General features: G+C 40.3%; 1 protein-coding gene across 2 annotated transcripts in view; it reads left to right on the plus strand.

Annotated features, from left to right (window-relative positions):
- The window catches only part of LOC124424025 (MOXD1 homolog 2), a 151,077-nt gene that overhangs the window by 105,345 nt on the left and 31,901 nt on the right, over positions 1 to 13,831 (plus strand). For both annotated transcript variants that reach the window (XM_046962482.1, XM_046962481.1), the window contains one exon: positions 7,729 to 7,878. In XM_046962482.1, coding sequence (XP_046818438.1) covers positions 7,729 to 7,878 — 150 coding nt within the window. The remainder of the gene's footprint in view (positions 1 to 7,728; positions 7,879 to 13,831) is intronic.

Below are 13,831 nucleotides of genomic sequence, written 5' to 3' on the forward strand. Positions count from 1 at the left end.
ATAATACCATTAACGAGATGAGATCTCGGAGGAATCGTTCGTAGAGGAGAGAAACGACCCGATAAATTTCCCTGTTCTCTCTCCTTCACGATGCTCAACGATAAGAGAATCGATGTCGTGTGAAAATTAACCGAATAGCGAGAAACGTACTTATTTCCCCTTTCGCAAAGATTTATACCGTCGTCATCGATCGAAGAGATAAGACTGAATCTCGTCTTCCAGAAAGTCCAGCGATTTAATTCACTCAACGAGTGGAGGATGGACCGTGGAAAAAAAAGAAGGAGGAGTAAAGAAAGATAGATGAAATGTAAGGGCAGATGTTCAGGTGCGAAATGTTTCAATTTGATTTGCCGTTCAGCCCTTTTCGTGCGTATACAAGGACTTTACTATCGTAAAGTTCGATCTTTCCCGGAGTAGACTCGTAATCCTTTCGAAGCTTCTCAGATTACTCCTTCTCCATCTTTTTCTCTTATTTACGAGTGGCGTACTCTTTTGACACCCTCCTCGTTTCGCGAGGAGAGCCCAAAGGGCTCTCTCTCTCTCTCTCTCTCTCTCTCTCTATCTCTCTCTGTCCTCAATGTGCGTGTCGTACCTGCTTGAAAGAAGACGTTATTGACGTCTTGAAGGTGTTAGAGATCGAGCCAAGTGTTTCTCTATTTCTTCTCACTTTTTTTCTTCTTTTTTCTCTCGGAACGAAAGAAACGCGCCGACTCGACCATTTTACAAGCCCACGCCAAAGATCAAAGTAACAGGAAACGACGTGGGTTCTTTGAATTCTCCTGACTGGAGAGTTTCTAGTGAAATTGGAGGCGTGATAAAATGATCTTTCCACGATCTTGAATTTCGTCTTTTCCATTTTATTACTTGTAATAAAAGTAATCAAGGTATTCAATCAATTTCAGTACTTTTTGTTTAGATTCTTTTACTTACAATTAGTATGACTTTTATTATTAGTTTTAGTTTCAAAGAATATCGTTTATCTGCGAATAAACGAAACAAGGGTTACGATAAAGTGAGACAGAAAAAAATTATTCGATGACGTAGTAATACACTCTTGTCTTTTTTTTTTCTGTTTTCCCCGTTTCTCCTTCTTCGTAACTTTTTCGAAGACGGCGTATACCTACATATGTCTTTCGTCTCGATAGGATCACGTTTTATTCTGGCACGATTAACGTCGTTGACGTCCTCCGAACATGCCCGTGGATAGCCCTTTGCCGAACCCTTTCGAATCCTTCGAACGATTTAAGAAGCCCGTGTCGACGGAGTAGACAATCGGAGAATGGGATCGCGAGTCGAGTTTGGTCTTACAAAACGATCGCGAGATGGGACGAAGGATTTAACGGTCTCTTGGTCGAGCTGCCTGGGAAAAGGTCCCAGGCAAAGGGAGTCGAAGAAGGGAGGGGAGAGAGAGATAAAGAAAGGCAAAGAAACGTTAGAAAATTATATTTCATCTCATAATTTATATGAGCCTTCGTGATTCTATATATATATATATATATATAATAAATAGTTCAGTTGTTAAACATTGAAGGAATAAAGAGCTCTCTCTCTCTCTCTCTCTCTCTCTCTCTAACGATTCGATAGACGTGAAGATAAGAAAGACAGAAAAAGAGAGATGAGTAGAAGGTTGGTCCAGTGAAGAAGCAAGAACGAAAAGGACCCGTTATGGAGATGGGTTCCAACAACGGACAATGGGTTTGTCGAGGGTCTGAATTCATAATCTTCCGACCTAACGTAGGCCGCACGAATCCCAAGCCACGATGATCCAAATATGTTTTCTGTATAACAAAACGCTTTTATAAATGTTTATCATCAATTTAAATATTATCTGATGCGGGTGGCATTCAAGGGGTTAGGGAGTCGTCGTCGAACGCCGCGGTAGCCTCGGTATTAGTGGTCCAGAATCTTTCTCTCTTTCTATCGAGTTGAAAAAAGAAAGACGAGAAAGAGAACGAGAGAGAGAGAGAGAGAGAGAGAGAGAAAGAGAGAGAAGATGAAGAATGGCTCAGAGATTTTTCACTGCCTACCGCAGAGCGTCTTTTACGTCTTTCGGCCTTCCTTTCTTCGCCGGCAAGTCTCATTCTTTCACACACACGTACGCTTCTTCTTTTTCTATCTCTCTCTTCGTCTTTTATGCTTCTCGGATGTAGAAGTTACGAATGAATTAGACCAAGGAAGAGCAAACTCTGCGAGCTCTCGTCTCTTTTCCCTTTCGTCGTCGTCGTCGTCGTCGTCGTTCGGCTCGCTCGATGAACGGTGACTTTTTTACCATGGCTATATCCGAACGTCAATTTTCTTTTGTAAGATCTCTCCTCTCTCTTTCTCTCTCTCTCTCTCTCCTCTCTCTCTCGTATTAATCTTCGCCGTTTCTTCCAGCAGACTTTGGCGGCACGATCAAGAGTCTCGGTAGTTCTACCGATCGTTTTTCAGCCTTTTTTTTCAAGCGACCGAGAAAAAAGTAAGAATGGAGGGTCGTTTTTAATGATCGATTATTGCTTCGTTAACTACAAATGGTATAAAACTTCGTGAAAATAAATCATGCACATGATTTTTCGTAAAAATTCTTTCGTTTCGTTCATTGAACCCGATTCAACGAAATGACGAAAATTTGATACAGCTTTTTCTAAAATTTCTTTCGTACGTTCTACGAATACAAATCAACACGAATTGCAAGTAGATTGTTCTTTCTTACGAGAAACGATATCGCGTACAACGTCACACGGTGAAGAGATAAAACGAAATTTATTCTCGGAAGTTGTAATTCTGTCATTTACGAGCTAATGGTTTATTACAAGATCGATAATCGAGAAAACGCATCATCGTTCATTTTACAATCGAACGAATGCTTTTTTTCTTCGCGCAATGTTATTTTGGTACGACGGCGACGTTTACATTTCTATTCATTTATTTATCTCTTACTTCGAAATGAAATAAGAGAAAATAGAAGAAAAGGTTCAGGGTAGCGCGTGCTTTCAAGCGCGCGAGTCAGCATCGAGCGATATTAAATACGACGAGGATGATTTACGAGCGCGATGAATCGCTTTCTCGAATCTTTCTCCTTTTAGAAGGAAGATATGTATTCAGGGACGAAGCAACGAGGAGAACGTACGGACATTACTATTTAGATTTTTCGAATATAGAGAGGAGATAGAGGATTAATGAAATAAGTGGAGACTGGTAACAAAGTAAAATAATATCGTGATATTCTCATGAAATTTTATCGCTTATATATGTATAACACCCTTTAACTATAAATTATTATTAATTAGAAATCACTAGCACCGCTACGAAATGAGCCAGCAAACTTTCTTATTGCGATTCGATGTAACGATAACTTTATGTAATTTATCGAACGACGTAAAAGACGTAAAACGTTTTTAGTAGGTACCACGATTAACGTCAAGATGAATCGTGTCTCGAATAATTCTAACCGAGCGTAGTTTTTTACGTGCAAGCTTCTTTCTTTTTTTTTTTTTTTCTTTTTCTTTTTTTATCCCCGTTTATTACGGTCACCCTACATTCCCTTTATCTGTAGCGCTTCCTTTACGTACTTTTTCTCGTTGTCCGCCAAAGAGGCGAGCGAAGGAAAAAGCGAAACGGCGACGGCATCCGTAAAAAGCGGTGATTTTGTAAAATCCAGCCTTTCGATTATCTCGAACCGTCGTGGTCTGAATCGAAACGAGGTTGCGAGAGAATAGGGGAGGAGAGAAACGCCATTCCACCACGTGCATGGATGACACTCGATCACGTTCCATATGATCCATTAACCTTTAATGTCCGGACACCACTGTACAATACCAATTAGCGATCTTGACTTATTACTCGGGGCTCTCTAATAATGCCTGAAATAGGCATACCACCCTTCGTAAAATCTATTTTCCTTTACGTACACTAAGAAAGTGTACGTAATAATATCTCATACGAAGACTTTCGTAAAAGATATCATCGTCGGTATTCTAGGTGCTGGTCACTCGTAGACGGTTCAGGCGAGTCCATCGAGCGTGACGTTTCTAAACAAGCACCGCAGTATCGATTTAATCGGTCTCAAGCGCGTAACAACGCCCTTCCCTGAAGAGTATATAAAAAAGACAATCCATACATTTTCTAAAGCACAATTCCTTCACAGAGCGAGTTGGTAGATTCTCATAATTCCATGAATATTTTTAAAACGTCGTTTCACACTTGATTGCAAGTTCTCGTTAAATAATTAACACTATTCGCATATCGTTTCATCGGCGAGGGTTGAGTGACCTTAGTTATAACAATTTCGTGGGATATCGGAAGATTAAAAAAATGACATTTCCCCGTTCTCGTGTATCCGCTCGCACGCTCGCTCGCGTGCATCTACCACTACCATTGTTCGTTTTAAAGCGCATATAACGAGAAAGTAAAGCCGTACTCGCTCTTATCGGATTCGCCAGATCTAGAAAATGAGCGCTGTGTAGGAATGGTTATCTCGTAGCGACGATTTCTATGCTCCGTGTTGCCTTTATGCAATTTTTTTCGGTCGCGTGTCGATACAAACAATAGCTCTCTCTCTCTCTCTCTCTTTCTTTCCGCTCTTCTCGTTTACCACGCTTTTCGTTGCTCGACGCGTTATCAATTTCATTATTTTAGCAGAATGCGTTGGGATAGCCATCGTGCGTTTCACGCTCGAGAAAAGTGAGGTAAACGTGCTCTTCCTACCACAGTCATATACACTCACGCGATTCTTCTACTCGTTTGTTTTCTTTTGTCTCTCTCCCCCCCCCCCTCTCTCTCTCTCTCTCTCTCTCTTTTGACGTTTTTTAACTTTCACGGATGTAATCAAGGATGAAAAATGCGACGATTACGCGAAGAGCAGCCGATCTTTCTCGTCCTTGTCGAAGAATCAAGATGAGAGGGACAGAGTAAATATCATTCCCGTTCGTTGGATCGTCAACGAGGCGAGTTTTACTGCTTTAGAGTAAATTGTCGTTTGTGCCTGACGAGATAATATCGCTAAATATCTTTGACGCTTCTTCGCGAGCTTGCATGCTTTTGAGAGCTCTTCTGGTCGACAAAGATGTCAATTTTTACGCTTTCCCGAGTGCTTTCAATATGATCACGTCTTTTTCGTACGAAAAGATGATTGAAACACGAAGGAGAGTTCTCGAAAAGAATTTCTTTCTTTCACGAGAATTCTTTCGTGCTTCGCTGACTTTTATTTTTCTTATCGATTTCACGAGTTTCCCTCGTGTTCGAAAAACACTAGAAGCTTTATCTTGGACGATCGACGGTTCCGCGCTGTTATATGATTTACATGAACTAGACTAATACGATTGTATAACTTTATAAAATGGCGCACACGTCTGTACTATTTATTTATTGCCAACTGCAACAAGAATCGAGACACGCGTAAAGTTCTATAAAGGATTGAGAGTACCGTACGAGTACGCTTATTTACCGAAGTTTATACGGTGCAAAATAGAGAGAGAGAGAGAGAGAGAGAGAGAGAGAGAGAGAGAGAATCGATCGATTTTAATGTCAAATGAAATCGTCCAGGATACGTGTTAGTTATCTGTCGGTTTGGACTAACTTGGCTTAGCGACCGCGCGAGATCGACCTTTTACGTTCCTTTTTTGTAACCCGTCGTTTTGGGATGAACGCTCATAAAATTAATTGTCATTGATTAATTCTTATAATTCTTAATTGCTATTCTCTCTAATAATCGTCTTATAATAATTGTTTGAAAGACGTTCGTCTACGAACGAATCGAAAATTTTTCTATAAATGCCTTGTTAACGAATAGTAATTGGTGTGACTGCTTGAACTGCGGAATCAGTTCGGTATGGAATCGATTCGAATGTGTATCCACCCACGGAAACACGATTTTCCACGTGTATACCAAGTATGTACACACGCACATGCATATGGATACGATGAAATCACGTGCGCGAGACGGCAAATGCGTGGCGATAAACGTGACGTATGGCGAACAATCGGACGAAAAGACAATTATATTTCTATGCGTACACGTACAAAACTCGCGACCGTTCACCTTTTATAAGTTTATATCGTCCTTTATAAAGCCGTTCTCCCATCTTCCTGTCCGCAAACGTTGTAAATCGTTCCAATTAAAGTCAAAAAGAAATAATATTATTATCGTAAAAGTGTAAATTAAACGATTAACTTCAATAAATGACAATTATTCTGGTATATCATTGTTATCGCATGGGTACGACGATATTCGTTAAATGAAAATATCTAACGAAAAAATACATCCTCGGATACTTACAAAAGCGAGCGACGCATTCCTGTACGCATTCCATTGGATGTCCCGTAATATTCTCGTACTTAATCGTACTCCATCGACGTCAACGAGCACGTGCTTTGATCTCGTCTAGATACGGGCAATTAAACCGCGGCCATTGGCCGGTTATAGCCTGCACCGAAGCGTCGGCTGGACCAGGGCCGACAACAGCACGAGTTGTGCGCCGCTCCTATACTGTCGCGCCCCGTCTATGACAACGCACGAGCTGACGGAGTATTGTGCGAGCGGTGAATTGGTCCGACATAATTGCCATAATTGCTCGTTATGTTGAATCCCCTAACGTCGTGACGTGCCTCCGCGTTTTGCTAGCTCTTTTCTAATGGAACATGAAAAGAATCAAGGAATAGAGTACGCCAATAAAAAAGAATTTTTTATTCTTCCTTTTCAATTTTCATCCAAAATGTATTCCTTTTTCATTAAACTTGAATAAAAAGAAAAAAAAAAAGACTTGCTTGGAAAGTTTTCGACGAACTAATCACCGTGCGACAAACTTAGCGAAGAGTGAAAAGGAAAAAGGAGAAATAAGAGAAAACGAGAGAACAAAAAAGGGAGTGAAATTGCCATATAAAAGCGAGCGAACCGAGTCGTTCTACGATAACGCGCGTGACTTCGACGACGCACGGGATCGGCCTTTGCGGCTAAATTCAATTTTAATAAAGCCTCCACTGGAAGGTGGATGGGGTAAAAGAAGGTAGGAGAGGTCTGACAGGGAAAGAGAGAGAGAGAGAGAGGGAAAGTCGATGTAGAAGTTAAAAAGAGAAAGAGGAAACCATCTGGTGGAGAAAAGAAAAGGGATCCTTTACGAGCGAACAATGGCATCGAATCGTTTCGAAAGGCGTCGTCCTATCGTCTACCTCGTGTCGGTCCTTTTCGAGGCGTGCAAGCAGAAGCCGCGGCACCTCCGCCACGAGATAATTATATCGAGGCGGCAGTGCGGAATTCGCCAGAAAAACTTGTCCTCGAACCTATCGGAGAAGGTTTCGAGCTCGCTCGATGGCTAACTTCGTCTTGTTCGTCCGACCACTTCGACGCTTCTCTTTAACAATGAGTGTCTTTCACGACTGACTCCCTTTCTCCCTCCCTTTTCTACGTCATTATTCTCCTTCTTTATCTCTTTCTTCTTTATCAAGACATCTATCGTGCCCTCATCGATAATCGAATGCAAGACGCCTTTGAAATTATTTATTTTTGATTTTTTATTTCTGCATTTTATCGGATCATTTAAAAGATCATTTCGGAATCGAAAGTTATTTCCTATATGTCATCGCGTTTAAATATTTAATTTGTTTTTGCATTGAAATTTGCTATCAAATTTTCTAGAAATTTTAGACTTTAAACATTTTTTCTGTAACGCATCGACGACAGAACCATATTGCAATTTCGAACGATGTAATTGGCAGAGAAACTCACCATTGTGGTACCATCGTTTGTTACAGGATCGACATATGAAGGATGTGAGCAAGGATCCAGAGGTGGATTCGAGCCAAGATTATCGTCTCCTATTGGGTTACGAGAACAAGACGCACACCGTGTTACGTTTCAGCAGAAGATACGACACATGCGACTCCAGGGATCTCAAGATCACGGTAAGTGAAATGATTTGCGAGCGATGCCGAAGCTGACTTGGCCGGTGATACAATGCGTTCAGAATTTGTCATTCTGGCAAATTTCAGATTGACTCTCCATTGTTATTATCTCGATAATAATGTCAATTTCCAGTAATTATATCAATTTTATGTTACAATTGATTAATATTTCGACGGTACCAGTCGAAAATTTGATCGATAGTTCGTTTTAGAGAATGCTTTGTCAGTTAAATCATTCTGTTACAGTTTAAGAATGAAAGAATAGATTTACATCGACTATAAAATTACTACTCGATCAAATTAGAATGAGATTAGACATAGGAACAATTCCGAGCAGAGTCTAAAAGTATCTAAAGTCGAAAAGTCGTGTTATCGCAACTTTCCTTACCTCGGGATTCTACTTTGATAACAGAGTAGGATGACCTACTTCTTTATTTCACCGGTAATTAACTCAGAAATAGATTGCACGATAGAACCACCCACTCGCCGGTGGTGTTCGGTTCAGGCTTTACTCGAAGAAAAGAGATTACGAGCTTGTTACGATTTGCTTTAAGCCGTACAGTCTGGAATTTATGGCGGGCCACGGATAGGACACGAGAATTCTCAAGGCTGCTGCTGTTCTACGATAATGCTCGGATCGATGCACATCCCGATTCGCTTCGTTTCCCGTTTCTCTCTTTTCCTTTTTTTTTCCTCGATTAGCCGATTTTTCATCGAACGGAAAGTTTAGACGAGAAGAAAGAAGAACTTATATCGGACGGATAAAAAAAGAAAACGATCGTTAAAGAGAGTGGAAGAAGTGTTAAGTATTGGACAAGATCGTAATTAGCAAGATAGCATCCAGTGTCACTGTGGCAAAAGTCTTTCCGACGTTCCAGCCGAAGATTATCGTTCTGCTTCGGAGTTTCTCCTCGATGCTAATCACCGCTCGTACCAACCTAATGATCCGCTAATACGCGCTTATTACTCCGGCACCAAACCGAAGAACGTGGCTCGAAACTGCGTTGTTAACATTTTCCGCGTCTAGAAGGGAGGAAGCCTCGCGGAACACGTTCTTGACGTAATAGTTTCTCTTCGCATCTCTATATCCAAATATGAAGTCTCTACATAATGTGCATTTATTATGCACAAGTATATATATATATATATATATATATATATATATATATATATATATATATATATAATTTATATATGTGAGCACATCGGATGAGGCCTCGTCAAATTCCCGAGAGCACTATTTTTTACTTAATTAAATAAATACTTTTTCTTATTAACGAAACGCGTTCGTTTACATATTATGAAACGAAAATATCTACATGATCGAATCGCTATACACGCACGAATGCCTCGTAGGCGATACGCTTTACGTAAATATTCGTTATACATGTGCCGAGGCTCAAATATTGGCAGCTGATTACGAAGCTGAAGTAGTACTTCCATGAATTCCGATATCGATGTCGACGCTGTCGATTTTCTCGTTTCGACGTAGATCGTCTTCTTATTCGGAAAGTAAAAGTCATCGTCAAAATTTTTACGAATCATCACTCTTTTCTCAATGAAAAACTCGTATGCTTTGTTGAAGTAGAAGATAAAAAAAAGAAATATCTAATCGCGAAACAAAACGTGACGTCGATCCCGATAAAGAATTCGTAACAAAGAAACTGCATGCCGTGCATGTACCATGATTTTTCTTTCTCTCTCTCTCTCTCTCTCTCTCTCTCTCTCTCTCTCTCTCTCTCTCTATCTCCCCATCTTTCTTTTCGTCCATTTCGTTACAGGAATGTCCAACTGTTGAGTCATCAAAATACTTTCCAGCAAAAGTAGAACGAGTCGGAGGATATTCTATTGAGAGAGGACAAGCGAACGAGTCAGCCCTGCTCCTTTTCTTTTTCTCTTTCTTGCTTCGAGTTTTTTTCTTTATCCGTCTCTTTTTTCTCCCCTTCTTACGTAGCACCCAGTCTCGTTGATGTATCGTTTTGCTACGTGTACATCATATTTTCACGTGTCGTATCTTCTACGTGTTCCTCGAGAAGGATCTGAGATTGGCTTGACTCGTTGAAAGATCGAGAGGTATCTTCTCTTACCTCTCCTTTCTTCCTTTATCAGAATCAATAAACGAATGTTATTTAATATCTATTTTAAGTTTTCAACGATTGCTTCATTTTCGAACCAAAGTATTCCATATATTCGACGAGCAGTCATAATTTTTTATCAAAAACAAAGCTCGAGCACGTTCGAGAAAGTTTCTCAAACGTTCTTCTCGCAAATTCGTAAACTCATTGGAATATCTGTTGGTAGACAGTACGTGCGCATTGGGAATCGACGACGCTTACACTATCATACGTTCCTCGAATCCATTGTTATTCGTACCGTCGGTCGTGGTGAATTAATTGAATGAACATCAAATTAAGCAACGTTCTGTCGTAACCGGCTTACGTTAGTGTTGAGGGGAAGTAGTGTGGCGAGGGTGAATGGGGGTGCAACGTTTCGATCGGGTATTAATATTACTCGGCTTCCTCCGGCCTGTCTCTTTGTTTTAGTATGCAGACAGTTTCATCAGTGTGACGTGAAATTAAGCTTAGCTATGCCGTAGATGACACGAGTACTACGTCGTCTTGTGAAGCGCTGGTATTTCTCCAACTGTTTCCATCTCTCTTTCCCTTCCTCTTTCTCTCCCTTTCTACATATATACACTATATAATACTCTTTCTCTTTTCTTTCATCTCTAGAATGTTAATTGGTACAATAACCGAACACGTCAAAGTTAGGAACACATAAGAGCAAAACCGTCTTAAGATTTTTTCCAAAGAAGAAGCTGTCATTTTAAACAAAATAGAAGATTCAGACGTGGTTTCTAAATTTGTGGAGAATCAAAATGGATAATAATTTGGGAAACGGTTTGAAAGTATATCCCAACGAGAGATTATGAACCTTTGACGTTAGAATATCAAATGAGAATTGGAAAGTGAAAAACACAGAGGGAAAAATAGTCGTACGTAAAAAAGGGAGAAAACGCAGGTGGATCGTGTCGATGGCACAGTCATCACCGGTGTTCGGTTTCTCACCAAGGGAAAAAAGTTGCAAGATACTGGGAAACAATGGTAAAATACTTCCGCTCATGCGAATCGAACGATATCTAGTGTCTTCTAGGTCGATCGATCGATCCTACGAATAATTAATTATAATTAAATGAAAATATTCAAGGTGTTCTCGTAGAAATATCGTAAACTTGAATAAGGAAGAATTGCGAGAGAAAGAAACTATCAAGCGGTTCGACATCTTTGAAAAATCCTGATGAAGAATTCGCTGTAGAACGTGAACGAGAACGAGGTAATGTGAACGGAACGGATTACCGATTCTTATAGAAGCCAAAAAAGTTCCAAGCTAAGGGAACACGTTGCGTTTGATGGATTTCCCTTGCAAGAAAAATTTTTCGGTAAGAATATAACCAGCCTCTCCTTCTCCCACCTTTTTCGTCGACTCGTAGAATCTTCTAAAGAATGTCCATTTCGAAAGATTCTCGAGAATAGCCGTTTATTACCAGGAGCTTGTTGGAGTCCCTCTTTCGCTCTGAATCCTCTTGAGTGCAGTGTCGATGAGGCAGGCGAGGAAGAGGCAGTAGGGACTCGGTGAGAGGATCGTAAGCTTCCATGCATCGAAGAGGACGATGTCTCTGGAAAAAGGGATGGCTCCAATGGAAGTGGGACTGAAAGCAACTCTGTGAAAGGAGCAAAAGAGAGGGACAGAGAGAAAGAGAAAGAGGATGAGGGCAATATATAGGAGGGTTCTGCTAGGTAGATCGCTTCTACCTTGCGAACGGAATTGGCTAGCTGACCCGCTTCCGCGCTTCTATTCCGCCTTCTATTCGCGGCCGTATCTAGTTTACCACTTTGGACAGTCGGAAGGTCTCTCTCTCTCTCTCTCTCTCTTTTTAACCTTCTCTCTATTCCGGATAGCGGAACCGATCACTATTCCAAATAGACGCTTGGATGTAAAAGGAAAATCGAATTTGACCGATGCTGGTCGGAAGAGAGAAAGAGAAAAGTACCGTGCATGTGAGAGAAAAACGAAAGAGAGAGAGAGAGAGAGAAAGGGCGATGGCCAGCAGGTGCAGCGTTCGATCGTGAACGTTCAAACACGTATATGACTTTAGAGAGGTGGAGTAGGATAAAGGGTGAACTTGGAGGAAGCTATCGAACGCGACGGGAAATCGAATCAAGGAGAAAGAAGATTTTCGTGCGAGACCTCTGCTTGGGATGACGAACGTTTGAAGAGAATTATACCGCTGATTGAATCTCCGATCGTTTCGGATCTATTCGATTAGTTAATGGATCAGGATGGAAGGTAGGAGAAAGGAAAATTCGGCGATTGATTTGGTTCTTACTGTTGACGAATGGAAAAGGAAAGTTTGCAGACCTAATGATTTCACGACACAACAGTTACTCGATTTTATCACAAAGATTTTAATATTTATAACTGCAAGTAATTTATGTATAAGGAAGTACGATGTACCTTATCGGATGAAACGATCGAGGCAATTATAAATTCTTCGAGTTATATTACTTATTGTTTCTTCTGGAGATCCGATTCATCTTGAGAATATGTGTCTTTGGATAAAATATAACTCGATTGTGTATATTTCGAGTGAAAAAAAAAAAAAAAAAAGAAGAAAAGATAAGAAAAAAATAGGAAAATAAAAACAGAAAAGGAGAGAAGAAAAGTCTAAACACGAGTAGGAGGGAGTTACTACGCGTTCCCCGGAGACGACCTTCGCGATCAGTCCCGGAGGCGAAAAAGACGTGGAAGAAGAATTTGATCTTGGATCGTGAGGCGCCAATTGCATCCATTTATTGAATTTCTATCTCCCACGTGAACTCGTTAAAGAATGAAGAAATCGTAAAAGAGAGTGATCCTTTTCAAACAACATTTTCCAAGAAATATTCTCGGTGGTCTTTTCAAAACATAACTATCTTCCTCTCAGCATCTAAATTCCGTCACCGAATATCCAGTGCAAAGAGTAACTTATTATCAAACTAATTAAAGCTACCTTTTAATTTAATAACCTCCGTCCTCGTTTTATTTAATTTCAAGGGAAAACTTTCGCGAAACGATTCCGTGAATTTCCTCTTCTCTCAGAATTATAATAAACTTATTAACTTGTCATTTAACAATGCGTCTAGAGTGTATGAAGAAGTTATACCGAAAGTGCCTCGCATTATATACATGATATACTTACATAGATACATACATAATTACGAGCAAAGTGTTCGTTCGTCAGAATTTGCGCAAAGGAATGAAGGAGACAACAGAGTTAAACTACCATGTGTGTTCTTTTGTTTGGTAGATATCATATCTTTTTTGTTTTTTTCGAAGCAATTTACTTTTTTACATCTTTCTCTCTTGCTTCTTTAATATGTTTGTTATAAAGAGTAAGAGGGAGAAGATGGATCGAAATCGATTGCTTAGCGACTAGTCAATACTACCGACACACTCTTCGGTAACTAATGACAGTTCGCGAAACTTTTACGACCTTTTCTAAGTTTTCCAATCGGCCAAAAACTCACAGACTGACATTTACCTAAGAGAATTTACTCTACGATATAACGTTATCTTTCTTTTCGCTTTTGCTCTCTCTCTCTCTCTCTCTCTCTCTCTCTCTCTCTCTCTCTCTCTCTCTCTCTCTTTCTCCCCCTCCCTTTCTTTCATCCTTCCACAGTCTTTCCATTGAAATCTTTGCTTTCAATGGAACACTTCGCTTTTCCAATCATCATCGATGTCTCTCAATTCTCATTCTCTCCTTGTTTCTTATCTGATGGCTCGTTCGAAACTCGCCGTGAACGAAATTGACAGGAGGGGAGAAGAAGAAGAAGTTGAAAGTTCCGGAGAAACGATCGGAAGAGAAGTAATCAAAAAACAATCGAGGGTAATCGAGAAGACCGTTTCGCCGACG

Source organism: Vespa crabro, chromosome 5, assembly GCF_910589235.1.
Source record: "Vespa crabro chromosome 5, iyVesCrab1.2, whole genome shotgun sequence".
Taxonomy (NCBI): Eukaryota; Metazoa; Arthropoda; class Insecta; order Hymenoptera; family Vespidae; genus Vespa; species Vespa crabro.